Source organism: Poromitra crassiceps (genome assembly GCF_964638095.1).
Source record: "Poromitra crassiceps genome assembly, chromosome: 19".
In the NCBI taxonomy this organism is placed as follows: Eukaryota; Metazoa; Chordata; class Actinopteri; order Beryciformes; family Melamphaidae; genus Poromitra; species Poromitra crassiceps.
Window position 1 is genome coordinate 19,413,364 of NC_139646.1, and position 17,354 is coordinate 19,430,717.

At 48.9% G+C, this 17,354-nt stretch overlaps 1 protein-coding gene across 2 annotated transcripts in view; it reads right to left on the reverse strand.

The window, feature by feature from the left end:
• Positions 1–767: 767 nt before the first annotated feature.
• The window catches only part of mxi1 (max interactor 1, dimerization protein), a gene marked incomplete at its 5' end in the record, with an annotated part of 48,142 nt that continues 31,555 nt past the window's right edge, over positions 768–17,354 (reverse strand). For both annotated transcript variants that reach the window (XM_083655501.1, XM_083655502.1), the window contains 3 exons: positions 768–1,003; positions 1,862–2,060; positions 4,745–4,859. In XM_083655501.1, the coding sequence (XP_083511627.1) occupies positions 840–1,003; positions 1,862–2,060; positions 4,745–4,859 (478 nt within the window). In that variant the 3' untranslated portion in view covers positions 768–839. The remainder of the gene's footprint in view (positions 1,004–1,861; positions 2,061–4,744; positions 4,860–17,354) is intronic.

Sequence of the window (17,354 nt, forward strand, 5' to 3'; positions counted from 1 at the left end):
GATCACGATCACATGACAAATCCATCTTGCCACGCTCCAATCTATTGGTTTGAATCTGAACCACCAGTGGTTTGCACCAATCAGCGTCTACTCAGGCAGACAGGACATGGGCGGGCTTTAGACGGTTCATCCAATCACCTGCCAAGTAGCTTTTTGAAAGGTGCCTGCCCCTTTCAAAGGGTTGCCGAGCAAACCATCTGGCAGCGTCAGGTTAGTTAGTGGATGTGTGACATGAGCCAAACTAAATAATCAAAGTACACGTCAAATACATTTCCCCCAAAGATGGTTTCTATCATTTTAGGTCATTCTTATCACGCTAATATATGTTCAAGTGGTCATTTTTCGGATAAGTTTGTTTTTAAATAGTTATTTGACGATATAAAAAGTTGTGATTGACAGCTGTGACAGCCACTCAAACCTCTGACAGACAGCAGCACTATGGGCTCAGCCCGACTCCACTGCGCAGACTCTGGTTGCAAATGACATCACACAAGCAAGATGGCAGCTCGCGGAAACAAAATATTTTGGCTTCACTTCTGCATAGCGGTACGCGTCGTCCATATATTACACAGTCAATGAAGGGGGTGGAGCAACTAAAGGCTAGGGAGCAGGACGGGAAGTTGCTGGAGGAGGCGGGAGCGTCAGGGCCGATGAGAACGCCATTAGCTGGGGGGGCGTGGTCATCGGAGGCGTTGGATGCATGATGTATACGTAGGCGTGAGAGGGGCGGGGGGGGGGGGGGGCAGGTTTGGCGGAGGAGTGGGTGAGGAGGAGGAGGAGTGGGTGAGGAGGAGGAGGAGTGGGTGATGAGGAGTGGGTGAGGAGGGCCCTGTGGGAGTCTAGGAGGAGAAGGCAAGTTTGACGCTGCAGGAGGAGTAGCCCTCGTCGCTAGCCATGCTCTGCAGGCTGCTGTGGTCGTCCAGGTCGCTGGTGCTCGCCACGCTCACACTGTCCAGCTCTCCATGGGAGAACTCCGTGCTTTCCACGTCCACCTCGATCTCCTCTGCAGCACAGAGAGAGAGAGAGAGAGAGAGAGATGAAAGAGAGATTAAACAACTATCCCTCGCAAGAACCTTCAATAATGACTGCTAACAAGAACAGATTCAGTTCAGTCCCACGGAGCATTTGTGGTGATGACATGTTGCACGTAGATCTCATTTTATTTCAATGTGACCCCCGCTCTCTGCTCTCTCTAGTTGATCACCTGCCTTTTCTAAAAGAGAATACAGTGCACAGAGAATACATGTTGAGCCCAACATCCACAAGACGTGTTGCGTTACAGAAGCCGTTCACTCCAGAAGCTACACGCCAGTTTCCTGAGTATCGTCTCTATTTTTGTTGGATCCGCTTGCGTCTGAATGCACGTTATTGACTTGCGTCTGAATGCACGTTATTGACTTGCGTCTGAATGCACGTTATTGACATGTGTCTGAATGCACGTTATTGACTAGTGTCTGAATGCACGTTATTGACTTGCGTCTGAATGCACGTTATTGACTTACGTCTGAATGCACGTTATTGACTTGCATCTGAATGCACGTTATTGACATGTGTCTGAATGCACGTTATTGACTAGTGTCTGAATGCACGTTATTGACTTACGTCTGAATGCACGTTATTGACTTGTGTCTGAATGCACGTTATTGACTTGTGTCTGAATGCACGTTATTGACTAGTGTCTGAATGCACGTTATTGACTAGTGTCTGAATGCACGTTATTGACTTGCGTCTGAATGCACGTTATTGACTTGTGTCTGAATGCACGTTATTGACTAGTGTCTGAATGCACGTTATTGACGTGGGGTGAAGTGCCTCGCTATCCCTAAGCTAAACCCTGGTTAACGCCTGCAGCCCAGCTCACCTTGGTCAGAGTCGGAGCGGTCAGAAGAGCAGAGGGTGGAGCCCACACTGTCCATGCGTATCCTCTCTCCGTCCCCCGGGCTCGGGGCCCCGGCACCGCTGCCTCCCCTCAGCAGGTCCAGCTGGCGCTGGAGGTGCCTCTGCTCGCGCTCCAGGGAGTCCAGCTGGTACTGGCTCTTCCTATCCGCATCTTCAAGTTTCTGGCCAGGGAAAAGAGAGAGAGAGAGAGCGAGAGAGAGAGAGAGAGTGAGAGAGAGAGAGAGAGAGAGAGAGCAGGGAAAAGGTTAATTACCTCAGCATTCTTAGAGCAGGGAGAGACTTGAAATGGAGGCAGACTAAATTAAGAAGTGTGGAGGAAGAGGAGAGAAAGGTGGCGATAAGGAAGAGGGCGGGCAAAAGAGATGGGTGAATGAAGTAATAAATGGTGAATGAATAGAGATAGATAGACAGATGGAAGAGAAGAGAAGCGACAGGGAGAGTGGAACAGGTACTTCTACTGAGGAAGAGATCAGAAAGAGACTGGCACGAAGGACAAGAAAAAGACGATAAAATGTAGAAGGATGTAGAAAAGATAAGAGTGAGAGGAGAGTTGGAAGAAGAGGTGAATTACTTTGGAAATAGTGGTGAGAGATATACAGTCGAGATGATGGATAGATGGATGGATAGACAGACAGACAGACAGACAGACAGACAGACAGACGGATAGATAGATATGGTGATGATTCATTATTCCATAAGGGAATTATTTTTGCATGACGAGGCTGTCAGATGAGAAACACAAAACAAGTGCTTCCACAGCGTCAGCGTTGGACGGCACTCAGCCACTAAACGTATCTTGTCCTCTGGATCTTCCACCTGCCAACAACAAAACAGCCAGGTGACCCACCCCCCCCCCCCCCCTCCCTCGCCTCCTTTACACACCACGTCGCCCTCTTTGTCTACGCCTGGTGTCATTACAATATGAGCCAAGGACCGCGGCGGCCATTGATACAGCCGTGCTTGTGCGCCTCACGTCACGCTCGCCAACAGTCACGAGCGTGGAGGACCAAACAATGAGCCGTCAATAAGCCATGGAGAGACCCAAGGTGACAGCAGCAGAAGCCTGGAGTGGTGGGGCGGGGGCTGGAGGGTCCGCCACAACAATGTGGGCTTTATGCTTCTCCTCTGGGTTGCGTGAGCGCACGCTACGCTTAGCTCTCCACATGCTCACTGCTCAATCTCTCACAGTCACATGTGCTTGTTTTTAAAGTGGAGGGAGAAGCATGAGATACGATGTCTGAGCAGGTTATATGCTCTGTCAATAGAGAGCCCCAGGGATGACGTATTTTTGTAGGCTGAATGCGGAAGTCCCGAACTTCCTGGTTCTTCACTGTTTCTGTCTATGGGATTTTTGAATGGGTTTTTGGCGCGATGCTTCAAATAATGTCTGTGGGCAATGCAAGTTTAATCAAACGCGAACCAAGGTTCAGCGGGATAATCTTCACACATGAGGACCACTTTCATGAGTTTTGTAGCGTAAATGCGAGCCCTAGAAGTAAAAAGCTCGAGCTAAGCTAATCCAGAACTACACACTGTTGCATAGGCTTCCACGTCACGTCAGCACTCAACCTGGACTGTTGTTGATGTGTGCACTGATTACCCCGGGCTGAACGGGGCTGAACCAGGTGAGGGAAAGAGAATTTCCGTGTTCGTCCTTGAAGTGGTGACGTTATTGACGTATATATCCCCATCGACTCAAAAGTGTAGTCTCATTTAGCCGTTTGCTAGCTAGCCACCCTTTTAACGGCACATAAAAGCTTCAAAACTCATAAAAGTGGTCTTCATGTGTGAAGATGATGTTACTAAACACTGGTTCGCGTTTGATTAAGCCAGCGTTGCCCAGAGAGATTATTAGAAGCATCGCGCCAAAAACCCATTCAAAACTCCCATAGGCGAAAACTGTGAAGAACCAGGGCTGTTAGCATCGATGATTTCCGGACTCGTTCCTGGGGCTCTCTATACTGCCCTCGCAGGCTGGGAGGTGAACACCAGCCACCTGCCCAATACGCCTCAGATCTGCCTCCTATTCACCTTATTATTTGCCCGTATAAGGACGCTTCCGCATAACGTCATTTTGTAATCGTCTTTCCGTTTTAGACCCGGGAAGTCTACCGTAATCGTAACATTCCATATATGTGACCAGTTTATCAGAATAACGCCTATTTGGAAATATTTAACGAGCAGCGAGATCTGAGAGCGATGGCTGTGTGACCAGTCGGACTAGCTAATGCTAGTATCTGTCGACCCAGCTACTACTGGCAGTGAGAAAACACTGTCCACGTGCTTTTGTAACTAACGTCTAAATGCCGACCGGGTACAGCCATCGGCTCCTCGCAGCAGTAACGCTATGAACATGTAACTGAAGTTGGCCGCGGTGTAGCTTCTGAATTTTGCCAAACTTCATTCTTAGTTACGTTTTGTTTTGAAATTGGCCGCCAACTAGCGCTGAACCGGAAGATCAAATACAATTGCGTGTAACACGGAACAAAAAAACACGTTTTTTTGCTGAAACATTAGTCTGAAACATTACTTTGAATATGTTGAAGGAAAATCACATTGGAGTACATTTGACTTTCTGCCTGCCAACTTGGAACGACTGTGGCGATAGGATATTTCCTTTACTTGTCATTTTTAAGCAATGTCCTGTCTTTCGGTTTGCCTCCTAGTTGAGTTTTGCTATAATTCAGTAATTCAGTTGTATTTTTGCCATCTCAATATTTGTCTGCGTGTGAAATGTAACGGTGAATCCACTATCTCACGTGCACAAATTGTGATCTGCCCTTCTCCCTCTCCTTAATATGCTCAAATAACTCAATGTGTGTATGGCTGTGGGTGGATGAGGTACCTTTATGTGTGATTTGGCTTTGTCGAGCAGGCCCAGTGTGGTGTGGCGGTTGCAGTCAGGTCCCAGCGGTATGAGGGTCTTCAACCGCTCCAGACACAGCCGCAGGTGAGCTCGTCTGCACAGGACAGGAAGGAAGGACAGAGAGGAAGACAACGATGAGACACAATGACACGTCTCAACCTTTCCCAGCTGCCCGAGTCCATCCTAAGTGTTCAGTGTCCTCCTCACAGTGTCCTCCTCACAGGCTCCTGGAGGGAAGCTGTGTTACTCATTCACGCTTCCTGGCCAGACTTTTCCGGCCGCTGGTGGGATTTGAACCGGCACATTTTGGTCACAAAACGGCTTGTCTAACTTGTAGGTTACCTCTTCCCCTCTATCATACATCAGAGGGCAGGAGGGAACCTTTTCAAAATAACATACCTTCAATGTCTGGGCTCATTTCCTATTCCCATGGCATGGATAACTGACAAAACACACACAACGTCCCTTTGAGATACCGGTATAGAAAACTGAGATACTGTACTAGCTCTAAGATTGAAAAGCACCAGTGAGGCACCTGTACCTCACTGGAAGTTTAGAGCTACTATCTGACTTTTCTATAGATCGGATTCCTGTTCCCACTGAACTCAAAGACTTTTTTCCTCAACCCACAAGGACACCGAGTGTTACTACTTCTGACACTTGGAGATATTTCCAGTGCAGCTACAATGGAGGTAGATAGCAGAAAACGCTGAATGATCACACCTTCTAGCTATTTCTATGGCCATCCGCCCACCTTGGATGGTAAGCAACAAGATCACACCCCCTTTGTGTAGGGGTTGTCCAATGTGTTTTTCTGGGAAACGTATACATAACTAAAACAAGAAGTAGAGGCGGCAGATTGAGAGGAAGTGGCTGCAGAAGACTCCTGGAACGCATCAAACATCATCGCCACAGACTGATGATCTCGAACCCTTTAGCCATGTCAGCGGGTGGATTTTGCCCTCACAACATGCAGTCCAGGAAGGAGGAACCACACACGAATGGGATTCTCGCCCATTCAAAACATGCGACTGCTCTTGCCTTGTGAGAGCCCACAAAGCAACAGCAGACCCATAACTGCCTTTAAGCCACCAGTGACCTATAGTTCAACACAAGCATGGTTCACGTGTCACGTAAGCCTCCAGAGACGATACGTTCTCCTCTGCTCTGCTGCCTCTGATGTCTTGTGCCCTGCCCAGTCTTTGGTTACCCCCCTCTAGCCTGGGGGGGGGGGGGGGAGGAAAGGTGTAACGGCATTTCCTGGACCCCGCTCCGGCTCCCACTCTCCATCATCCTGACAGTCCCTTAACCCGTGACTGCAGCAGACAGTACTATCTATCCCGCTAATGGCCCCGGGTTGAGAGGTAAAGAGAGATAATTGAGGCTATAACACAATCAGCGCTCCATTAGCAGGGGCTGCCCTTTCAGCTCGCCTGACGGGAACGGGCGGGGGGAGCGGCCTCGGCCCAGCCACCCGGACCCGGGCGCCGCTCTCTCTGGGGGAAACCCGGACCCACGGAGCCCAGAACACCACCGGACCAGGAAGCCACTGGGCTCCACTGCTATGTTCTGCCATGCTCTGCTGCTTTAAGACTGGTGGAGACATGTGAGTGCTGGCTGGCTGGAGTGTGTGTGTGTGTGTGTGTGTGTGTGTGTGTGTGTGTGTGTGTGTGTGTGTGTGTGTGTGTGTGTGTGTATGCGTGTGTGTGCGCACATGTGTGTGTGCGTGTGCGTGTGTGCATGCGTGTGTGCATGCGTGTGTGTGTTTGTGTGTGTGTGTGCATGCGTGTGTGTGCGCACATGTGTGTGGAGGAGGGGAGGTTAAGCTATGCATGGATGGCCCTGATAAGAACACGAGAGCGAGCCATTAGACCCGTGCCGTGTGTGAGTGCTTCAACTAGGAAACACAAGAGACCTGCATGTCTGTTGTTAGGGCAGCAGAACACACAGTCACACAGTCACACACAGTCACACACACAGTCACACACACAGTCACACACACAGTCACACACACACAGTCACACACAGTCACACACACAGTCACAGTGTCACACACACAGTCACACACAGTCACACACACAGTCACACAGTCACAGTGTCACACACACAGTCACACACACAGTCACACACAGTCACACACACACAGTCAGTGGGTGGGGTGATAACTATCAGTCTGGCTCAGGTCATCTGTCTGTGTGATCACTTCTATTCACGGGGCTTGGCAGAGCCACCCTGGCTCTTTATCAGTGAACAACAGTTTATCTGCATCCATCTCATCTGAAACCTACGTCAGTCACTCTGTCACAGCAACCCTACAGTCACATTCTCCTCTGTCACAGCAACCCTACAGTCACATTCTGCTCTGCCACAGCAACCCTACAGTCACATTCTGCTCTGTCACAGCAACCCTACTACAGTCCCATTCTGCTCTGTCACAGCAACCCTACAGTCACATTCTGCTCTGTCACAGCAACCCTACAGTCACATTCTCCTCTGTCACAGCAACCCTACTACAGTCACATTCTGCTCTGTCACAGCAACCCTACAGTCACATTCTGCTCTGTCACAGCAACCCTACAGTCACATTCTGCTCTGTCACAGCAACCCTACAGTCACATTCTGCTCTGTCACAGCAACCCTACAGTCACATTCTGCTCTGTCACAGCAACCCTACTACAGTCACATTCTGCTCTGTCACAGCAACCCTACAGTCACATTCTGCTCTGTCACAGCAACCCTACAGTCACATTCTGCTCTGTCACAGCAACACTACAGTCACATTCTGCTCTGTCACAGCAACCCTACAGTCACATTCTGCTCTGTCACAGCAACCCTACAGTCACATTCTCCTCTGTCACAGCAACCCTACTACAGTCACATTCTGCTCTGTCACAGCAACCCTACAGTCACATTCTGCTCTGTCACAGCAACCCTACTACAGTCACATTCTCCTCTGTCACAGCAACCCTACAGTCACATTCTGCTCTGTCACAGCAACCCCAGGGATTACCTTACTACAGGCAACCTCACCTACACACGACACAGAAAGCACATGGCTGAAGATACATCTGTATGGGCCGGGGAGGGGAACTGGGGGGAATAGCGTGACGCTACGTGTCCTGCCGGTGAAACTCCTCGCTGTCAGGTGAAAAGGAGTGGCTGGCGACTGCACATGTATCGGAGGAAGCATGGTGCTAGTAGTCTACTCTCCTCGGATCGGTAGAAGGGGTGGAGCAACGACCGGGACAGCAGGGAATTGGCCAAGTACAATTGGGGATAAAAACAGGATAGAAAAGTAGAAGATAGATCTGTATGATAATAATCCTTACATAATTGTATATCAGCATTGAGCATGTTCACCTCCAGCAGACCTTGTAGGTGAAGCTAAATGGTTGTGCTGCAGCCCTAGTTGAAGAGGTCACGCACACAGAAACTCACACAGACTAACACACTGAACACAGATGTGCATTGTGTGCATTGTGTAATAACAAAGAAGGCACTTAAAGCGTGCCAGTTTGAAACACGTAGCGTAGCGTTAGCGTAGCTCTCTCGTGCACGCGACGCGTGGACTCCAAAGACACACTCACTCTTCAATGCAGACACACGCGTGCTCAGACAATCACTCACTCTCTGTCTCTCTCAGCCAAACAAATCTATCCTGATAAACACCTTCTCCAACACATGCTGCACACAGCTGGTGTCGCCTGGACTCTGACTGATGAAGCCGGCTGGCTGCGAGGGGCAAGCCGGGGCGGTGTGTGGATGTGCCTGGACCTGTCTGTCTGGACCTCTGTCTGTCTGGAGTGGACCTGTCTGTCTGGACCTCTGTCTGTCTGGAGTGGACCTGTCTGTCTGTCTGGACCTGTCTGTCTGTCTGTCTGTCTGGAGCTATCTGTCTGTCTGTCTGTCTGTCTGTCTGTCTGGAGCTGTCTGTCTGTCTGTCTGTCTGTCTGTCTGGACCTGTCTGTCTGTCTGTCTGTCTGTCTGTCTGGATCTGTCTGTCTGGATCTGTCTGTCTGTCTGTCTGGATCTGTCTGTCTGTCTGGATCTGTCTGTCTGTCTGGAGCTGTCTGTCTGTCTGTCTGTCTGTCTGTCTGTCTGTCTGTCTGTCTGTCTGTCTGTCTGTCTGTCTGGGTGGCCAGGCGCCGGGTTAACAATCTCCAGACACCGGGGAGCCGACTCCTCATTCTCTGCCTCCTCCCCTCACATAGAGATAAAAACAACCATATCAGCAGACAACCTCAGATAACCTGCCACTGACTACCCCGCCCTCCGGCCCACTGACAAGGAGTGCGTGGGGACTGCGGAGGAGAGTCGGGTCGGGTCGGGGTGCGCTGACCAAACCGGCACTGGACAGTAGAGTCACATCCTTCCTCCTCTAGCACATTTCGAGGAGTGGCTGCTGTGACAGAGAGAGAGAGAGAGAGGGGTAGCTCATTATAGTTCTTAGCACTAAGACTTCTATTAGTACGTGCGGCACGAGGCGTCCCGTCACGTGTGGGACTGCTGAATCATCTCTTTCTGCCGAGTCAGTGTGAAACCACAGACACCCTTCCACACCCAGATGACGACGGCGACGATGAAAAGCAAACACCCAAAGCAACACTAGCTTCTGTTGGCCTCAAACACCCTCACTGTGCGTCTCATTAGCTAGCTTCGCCTTCAGGTTTTGCACAAATTCTAAGCAAACTTTCGAAAAGTCGACAATCTTAAAATTCAAACCAGGTGCCTCCATTATTGGCAAATAAGTAGGGTTTGTGGGTGAGAGCTTTCCAATGGTTACTTACCAAAGGAGAAGTAATAATTATTATGTCGTCATGTGTTCAGCTGGTGGCCATATTTATTGGTTTCTGGTTTTCAGCCAATATCACAGGAGAAATGTCCATTCTGTGAAAGGTGACGCACAAAAGCGTTCTGGGAGTCAGCGTGCAAAAGGCATTTTAGCGGCGCAGAGCCTTTTGGTGCAACACTTTAGACGTAGAACATTTGATCTGCTGCAGGACACACGGGCTGTGTTGGACAGGTCAGCCGCAAAACAAAAACAAAAAACGGACAGAACCGGATAACCTTTTTTCTTTGCAAAATTGAGGAAGTTGTTTCGAATTTTGCCCTTTACATCAACCTTTTCTAATGCGATAATTCAAAAATGTGCATACAAATATGCTATGTTATACATACTGATAGATAGATAGACATGTGATGCGTGTGTGTGTGTGTGTGTGTGTGTGTGTGTGTGTGTGTGTGTGTGTGTGTGTGTGTGTGCACCACGTTTAGCCTAAACTCTGCCTACATGACACACTCTTCTGTGGGACATAATTGATAAGTACAGAAGCCACAGACAGCATCAGAGGGAGGGTGACAGACACAGACACAGACACAGAGAGACCATAACCTACATGTATCACACATGACAGGTGTCTTCGTGAAGACAGAAAAGCAGAGAAAACAAGTCATTTCCCCCCATCAGAAAGGGCCGACAATTCTTCAAAAAAGAAATCTCTGCAAATCCCTGGAGCCACAGACAGACAAGAGACAGCCGGAGCACCGAGCAGGTCTATCACCCACAGTCCATATCACCAGTCCAGTACTATCTCCAACTGTCTCACTCAGGGGGGCAAAGGTCACGAGCTCCTGGCCACTGGTGTTGCTCACAGGACAGGTCAAAGGTCGTACTCCCTGAACATGCTCGTTTCTCATTTAGGCCCAGAGCCAAAGACCTTAAACCCTGGCGGCTTTACAATATGAGTGGCGTGTGAGCATAACTACCTGCATGTGGCCACTTAGCTCAGCAAGGCAGCGTCCTATTGGCCGACTAACAGGCCGTGGCCACTTACATAAACAGCCATGGACTCACTGTGCAGCCGCTAACTAACTAGCATGCTGCTAAACCTGCACATGTGGCATTTCCTCAAATGGGTTAAATCGCTCTCATGAGAAGAAGCAAGCAAGAGCCTGTTAATGAGCCTCTCTTACTCTGTAGCCCTGTTCGGAATCGGTCCCTCCCTATGACAGAAATAGTGGACTATTTAGTGTGTCGCCATTTTTTTATAGTGTCTGAATTCTAAACTGTTAATTTGATTCACTATTTAGTCCACTATAAAATACCCACAATGCACAGCGATTTTTTAGTGAACAACGAATGTACCCTACATTTTCGCCGGTATACCACCACAATGCAATGCGGTTGTCTTTACCGAATCTGTGTAGTGTCCGAAACTCATTTTGATCATTCCCCATATAGTTCACTATGATAGACACTATATGGGAATAGTGAATGAGTGAATGAGTTACAGCACATGTGGCTGCATTAGCCAACTGTTTTACAATCATTACTTGCTATAATTGTTGACTGTTGTTTAGTATTATGTGTTTTGTTTTGTACTTTTGCCATTTTGACTAATATGTTCAGCCATGCCAGGAAAGCTCTTTGAATTGAATTGAATTGATAAATTGTTTAAGGTAACACTAAAACCAGTGATTGGGCGGGGGGGTCATTTGTGCAGGTGAAAAGACACACCACACCGCAAAACTACAAAAATGAAAATGACAAGACAACTGGATAGAAGGACAAAACCTATATGACAACTGAAGTGACGGAAACAGTTGGACAATAAGCAGATCCATAACATGGATAATAAATACAGTAACACATCAATTAAAAACAGCTTTAATTGCTCTCTCACCTCGCTGACCTATCCACCAATGAATGGCATCAGCTAGCTACAGTAGCTTTAGCCTCCCTGAGTGGGTAGTTCTCCATCCACATGGCCAGCTGCTACAGGACCTGTGCTCCAAACTGTCACACACAGCAGGGATATCAAATCCCTCACTGACAATAGACAACAAAGGCAGATGCCGGTAGGCAGATAGGCCTAGTTTCCCCTTGTATTCTGTGTAAGGGGAGAGAATTCTGGGAATGCCAGGGAAAATAACAGCATGTTGCTTTCTTCCTACTTCCTAGCGGGTAAACCTTTGTAAACAGCTGCTTTTGACACTAAATCCCACAGTCTCTCTGGAAGTCACTCAGGCGGTCAGCTTCTGTGAGCCCCGTGTCTTCATACACATCCATTCCTGATGTAACAGTCTATTCAGGGGAAGCCACGCCTCCAGCTGAAGCTGCTGTTGCTATGATGAGCTCCCATACGAGCTGATGGGAGTTACCTTCACTTGGAAGTGAAGCTGCTCAAAGAATGAACGTACATCAAATGAGTTTTGCATTTCTTTCTTTCTTCAGAAAACAATTAAATATTGTTATGTTGATTACGTGATTGTATATACCATCTAAAAGAAAACAAATCTTGCCAAGATGTGAGGCAAAGTTGTCTCAAGAGTTGAACAAAACTGTCCCCAAAAATGACCAAAAAGGACAAAAGCAATTTCTCTGTTGAATCCCAAAGAGGCAGACGTCACAGGCTCGCCACAGCCAGGCAGCCTTCCTCCTGAGACGTGGGGCGCTTCCACTCCACCATTGTGCGTGTGTGTGTGTGTGCGTGTGTGTGTGTGTGTGTGCGTGTGCGTGTGCGTGTGCGTGTGCGTGTGCGCGTGTGTGTGTGTGCGTGTGCGTGTGTGTGTGTTGCTGATGGGCCCAGATGGGTTCACACTGGGCAGCTCTGCCTCTTGGCTGTGCCGTGTGAGCGAGCAGCCAGCCGGGCCCGGGTCACTGCACCACACCTCCTCTCCCTCCCGCCTCACCCTTCCTCCTTTCTCACCCACTCGCCTTCCTCCCTCACCCTCCTCCCTCACGCTCCTTCTTCTCACCCACCCTCCTTCCTCTTCCACCCTCCTTCCTCTCACCCTCCTTCCTCTTCCACCCTCCTTCCTCTCACCCTCCATCCTCTCAGCCTTCTTCCTCCCTCACCCTCCTTCATGACCTTCCTTCCTCGCCAACCCACCTTCCTCTTCACCCTCCTCCTTCCTCACCCTCCATCCTCTCACCCTCCTTTCTCTCCCACCTTCCTCCCTCACACAACTTCCTCTCAACCTCCATCCTCTCACCCTCCTTCCTCGCCCTGAATCCCCATGAATCACGTGCAGGCCTGGCCCTTTCTCCTAAACACCACCACTCTGTCATTTTTCTCTCCCTTCGTTCAATTCAATTCAATTCAAGTCAAGTCAAAGCTTTGCCATGGTGGTTTGCCTTACAGTTAAAGATATACTGTCATGATACCATTCGATATGAGGTTCACGATTCGATACAACCACAATACGATGTAATAAATAAAGGTTCAATGACAAAGTATCACTGTGCACAATGTTTATTTCCGAGCCGCAAATCTGTCTAGCAATGGCATCGGCTTGCTACAATGCAAACAATTTAAAAATGTCATGTGAATTCTCGTTTGTGATGACACCAAAAGGGTCAAATGTAATTTGCGATTGCTTTTTCTGCCCCACGACGCGTCTCGTCACATCTTTGTATTGTGATCTATATTGAATGTGGATATATCGCCCCCATCGCTAATTACAAAATGTAAAAATTGCATCAAAGCAACAGAGGGAAGTGGATTAACGGATTAAAATTGTGATTGGTGATAGAAGAATAGGACTATTTATATGAAATGAGAAGAAATCTGTTGTTCTCTCTCTCTCTCTCTCTCTCTCTCTCTCTCTCTCTCTCTCTTCTCTCTCTCTCTCTCTCTCTCTCTCCTCTCTCTCTCTCTCTCTCTCTCTCTCTCTCTCGCCTGGCCTGTTTTCTCTGAATGCATGGAAACTGCCTCCAGTGTGACTGAAGGGAGCACGGTGGCTCAGTGGTAGAGCTGTCGCCTCGCAGTCAGAAGGTCCTGAGTTCGATTCTCGCCTGGGACACTGTGGGCGCTGTGGTTGTGTTCCCCCCCATATCTTCAGTGCCTACTGCCCAGGTGGGGTATCTCGTCGTAAGGGCCTCTCGTCTGTGTGGAGTTTGCATGTTCTCCCCGTGCTCCCCCAGGGAGGCTCCTCCGTATATAACCCCCCCCCCCCCCCATTAAAAACATGCAGAAGATCAGATCGTCATCATCATCGTCATCCGACCAGTGACGACAACATCCGAAGTCGGTCCCCGGGCGCTGTACGAGAAAGCGACCACTGCTCCTGGCCTGCCCCCCGGAGGAAAGGACAAAGCCAGGATGGGTTAAATGCAGAGGACAAATTTCACCGGCCACCGTCAGCATGTGTGTGTTGTGGCCCTCCGTGCATGTGTTGATTGTAATCGTGTGACAATAAAGACGGGCTTGTCCGTCTGAAATCGTGAAGTGCAGTCAGTCCTTTATAAAGGAGCACTTTGAAGCTCTGCCTTGTTGGTATGAGAGAGCTGCCCACACCTCTTTCCTACGCACAGTATGGACACCAGCAGCTCCACCTCTTTCCTACGCACAGTATGGACACCAGCAGCTCCACCTCTTTCCTACGCACAGTATGGACACCAGCAGCTCCACCTCTTTCCTATGGACACCAGCAGCTCCACCTCTTTCCTACGCACAGTATGGACACCAGCAGCTCCACCCGCCCACACTAACTACATCAGACCACATACTTCACTCCTATAGTCAGTATGGACACCACCGCCTCTGCCCCACCAGCCCCACCACACTCACCCTCACCCTCGTTTCCTTTCATCCACAGAGAGAGAGAGAGACAGAGAGAGGGAGAGGGAGAGGGAGAGAGAGACAGAGAGAGAGAGAGAGAGACAGAGAGAGAGAGAGACAGAGAGAGAGAGAGAGAGAGAGGGAAAGAGAGAGAGACAGAGAGAGAGAGAGAGAGTGAGAGAGAGGGAAAGAGAGACAGACAGAGAGAGAGAGAGAGAGAAAGAGAGAGAGACAGAGAGAGAGAGAGAGAGAGAGAGAGGGAAAGAGAGAGAGACAGAGAGAGAGAGAGTGAGTGAGAGAGAGGGAAAGAGAGACAGAGAGAGAGAGGGAAAGAGAGAGAGACAGAGAGAGAGAGAGAGAAAGAGAGAGAGACAGAGAGAGAGAGTGAGAGAGAGGGAAAGAGAGAGAGAGAGAGAGAGAGAGAGCGAGAGAGAGAGAGAGAGACAGAGAGAGAGAGAGGGAAAGAGAGAGAGAGAGAGAGAGAGAGAGACAGAGACAGAGACAGAGAGAGAGAGAGAGAGAGACAGAGACAGAGAGAGAGAGAGAGAGAGACAGAGAGAGGGAGAGAGAGAGAGAGACAGAGACAGAGACAGAGAGAGAGAGACAGAGAGAGAGAGAGAGAGAGAGACAGAGAGAGAGAGAGAGAGAGAGAGAGAGAGGGGGAGAGAGAGAGAGACAGAGACAGAGAGAGAGAGAGAGAGAGAGAGACAGAGAGAGAGAGAGAGAGAGAGACAGAGACAGAGACAGAGAGAGAGAGAGAGACAGAGAGAGAGAGAGAGAGAGACAGAGAGAGAGAGAGAGAGAGACAGAGAGAGAGAGAGACAGAGAGACAGAGAGAGAGAGAGAGAGAGAGAGAGGGAAAGAGAGAGAGACAGAGAGAGAGAGAGAGTGAGTGAGAGAGAGGGAAAGAGAGACAGAGAGAGAGAGGGAAAGAGAGAGAGACAGAGAGAGAGAGAGAGAAAGAGAGAGAGACAGAGAGAGAGAGTGAGAGAGAGGGAAAGAGAGAGAGAGAGAGAGAGAGAGAGCGAGAGAGAGAGAGAGAGAAATGTTGTTCTCCTGCCAACTGAAAGGCAGCAAAATGATGAGCTCCTAAACTTTTTTGTGTTTTCACTCTAAAGAGATCTGATTTGCAACGAAAATATGCAACATTAGATGGTTAGAAGCAGCAGCTAACCACTTAAGACAAAAAAGAGACTTTTCGACCATTTCTACATCGTTCTTTTACCAAACTACGAAGCCAGTTAGCAGAAGAAGCTAGCAGCTAGCAGCTAGCAGCTAGCAGCTAGCAGAAAGTTGGCTAATTAACAGCTGAAGACTGCAGAAAGAAACTTTAAAAGAGAAAAGATTTTCTGATCACAACCGGATTAACTACTTGTAAGGACATCACCAGGACCAGGATCTTTTCACAAACAACAAACAGTAAGCCAACTGCCAGCTAGCAGAAAGAAGCAGCAAGAAGCTAGCAAGCTAGCAGGAAGAAGAGGATTCTAATGCTACAAACGACAGTTGGCTAACAACAGCAAAGGACTAAAGTAAAACTACGGAAAGAAACTGGATGAACAAATAGTAAAGACTTCATCAAGACCAGCACTTAAAAAAAAAAGAAGAAAGAAAAGTCATCTGCCACCAACTGTAGGTTGATACTTGTCGGCCATGATGACTGAGCACTATGCAGCAGCAGCCGCCATGATGACACAGCACAATGCAGCAGCAGGTGAACTGCAGCAACTGAAGACAAAAGCTACAAATGTATCAACTACTGTAACCACAGCAACACACAGCCAGCCAGGACACATTAATGGCTGTGAAATCCACTACCCTGAAGAAGTCATGTCAGCAAAACAAAAGAAAGCTTTCAAAATGAAAGTCCTGTGTGACAACCCAGAGACATTAGTAGCAGACTTCACCAAGAAGAATAACTGTAAGGTAAAGTGTAACCTGCTCTTCTTCACTCACCGCCCTGCTGTCTGGCACACAACAATATGTGACTCGTTTACTCACATTAAGAAGAATGGGATAAGTAAAGGCAGACAGATAAGTGTCTATGAAGATGAAGACTCCTCTTGTCGCATTTTAACCATCAATATATACCACACTGGCACCCACACTGGCACAGTTATGATTCAGGGATCAGAGAACAGTTTGGACAACTTTGTGAATAGCTTCCAAACACTGAAAACTGTGGCAGCCGCTAAAATGAAAGACTCCCAGCCTCAGGAAGAGCTTCAGACCAAGTCGCCCCTCCCCTGCAGACCTCCACCGACACCATCCACTGAATCTACACCCAAACTCTCCAGCAGCGTCAGGGTGCTGAAGGAGGGACTCTCCATCCTCGAGCGAGAGTTCATAGATTTCAGAGAGACAACACTGAGCAGCCTTCAGAGGTCTGACGACAGCAAGCAGTCAGTGGAGGAGATTTACTCCACGGTACGAGAACAGAGATACCAGATAAATGAACTCCATCAGGCCGTTCGAGAACTTGAGGAAGACAACCAGTGTCTGAGAGCAGCACTTCGGAAACTGACAGAGGACCTGGCATCGGCCAACCAACTCAGACTGACACAGCCCCTACACCAGGAGATCCTGAGGAAACCAGAACCCTCTGCTCCTCTCATGTCATCTTCCCCCTCTCACCCCTCTACACCCCCCACCCCTCCCAAGCCCCCCAACTCAGACCTGGCATCAGCCAGCAAACTCAGACTGACACAGCCCCTGCACCAGGAGACCTTGAGGAAACCAGAACCCTCTGCTCCTCTCACATTTTCCCCTTCTCACCCCTCTACACCCCCCACCCCTCCTAGGCACCCCACCCCTCCCAAGCCCCCTACTCTTACCCTCTTCCCTCCTGACCTCACACACAACAACACAGACATTATATTTTTGTGTGACTCTAATGGAAAGCACATTGACATGAAACGCCTATTCCCAGGCAGAACATCCAAAAAGATGTGGAGCCCTACCACATCAGAAGCCATGGAAAAGCTGACCAATACAAACCTCCAAGATGTTAAACATGTCCTGATACA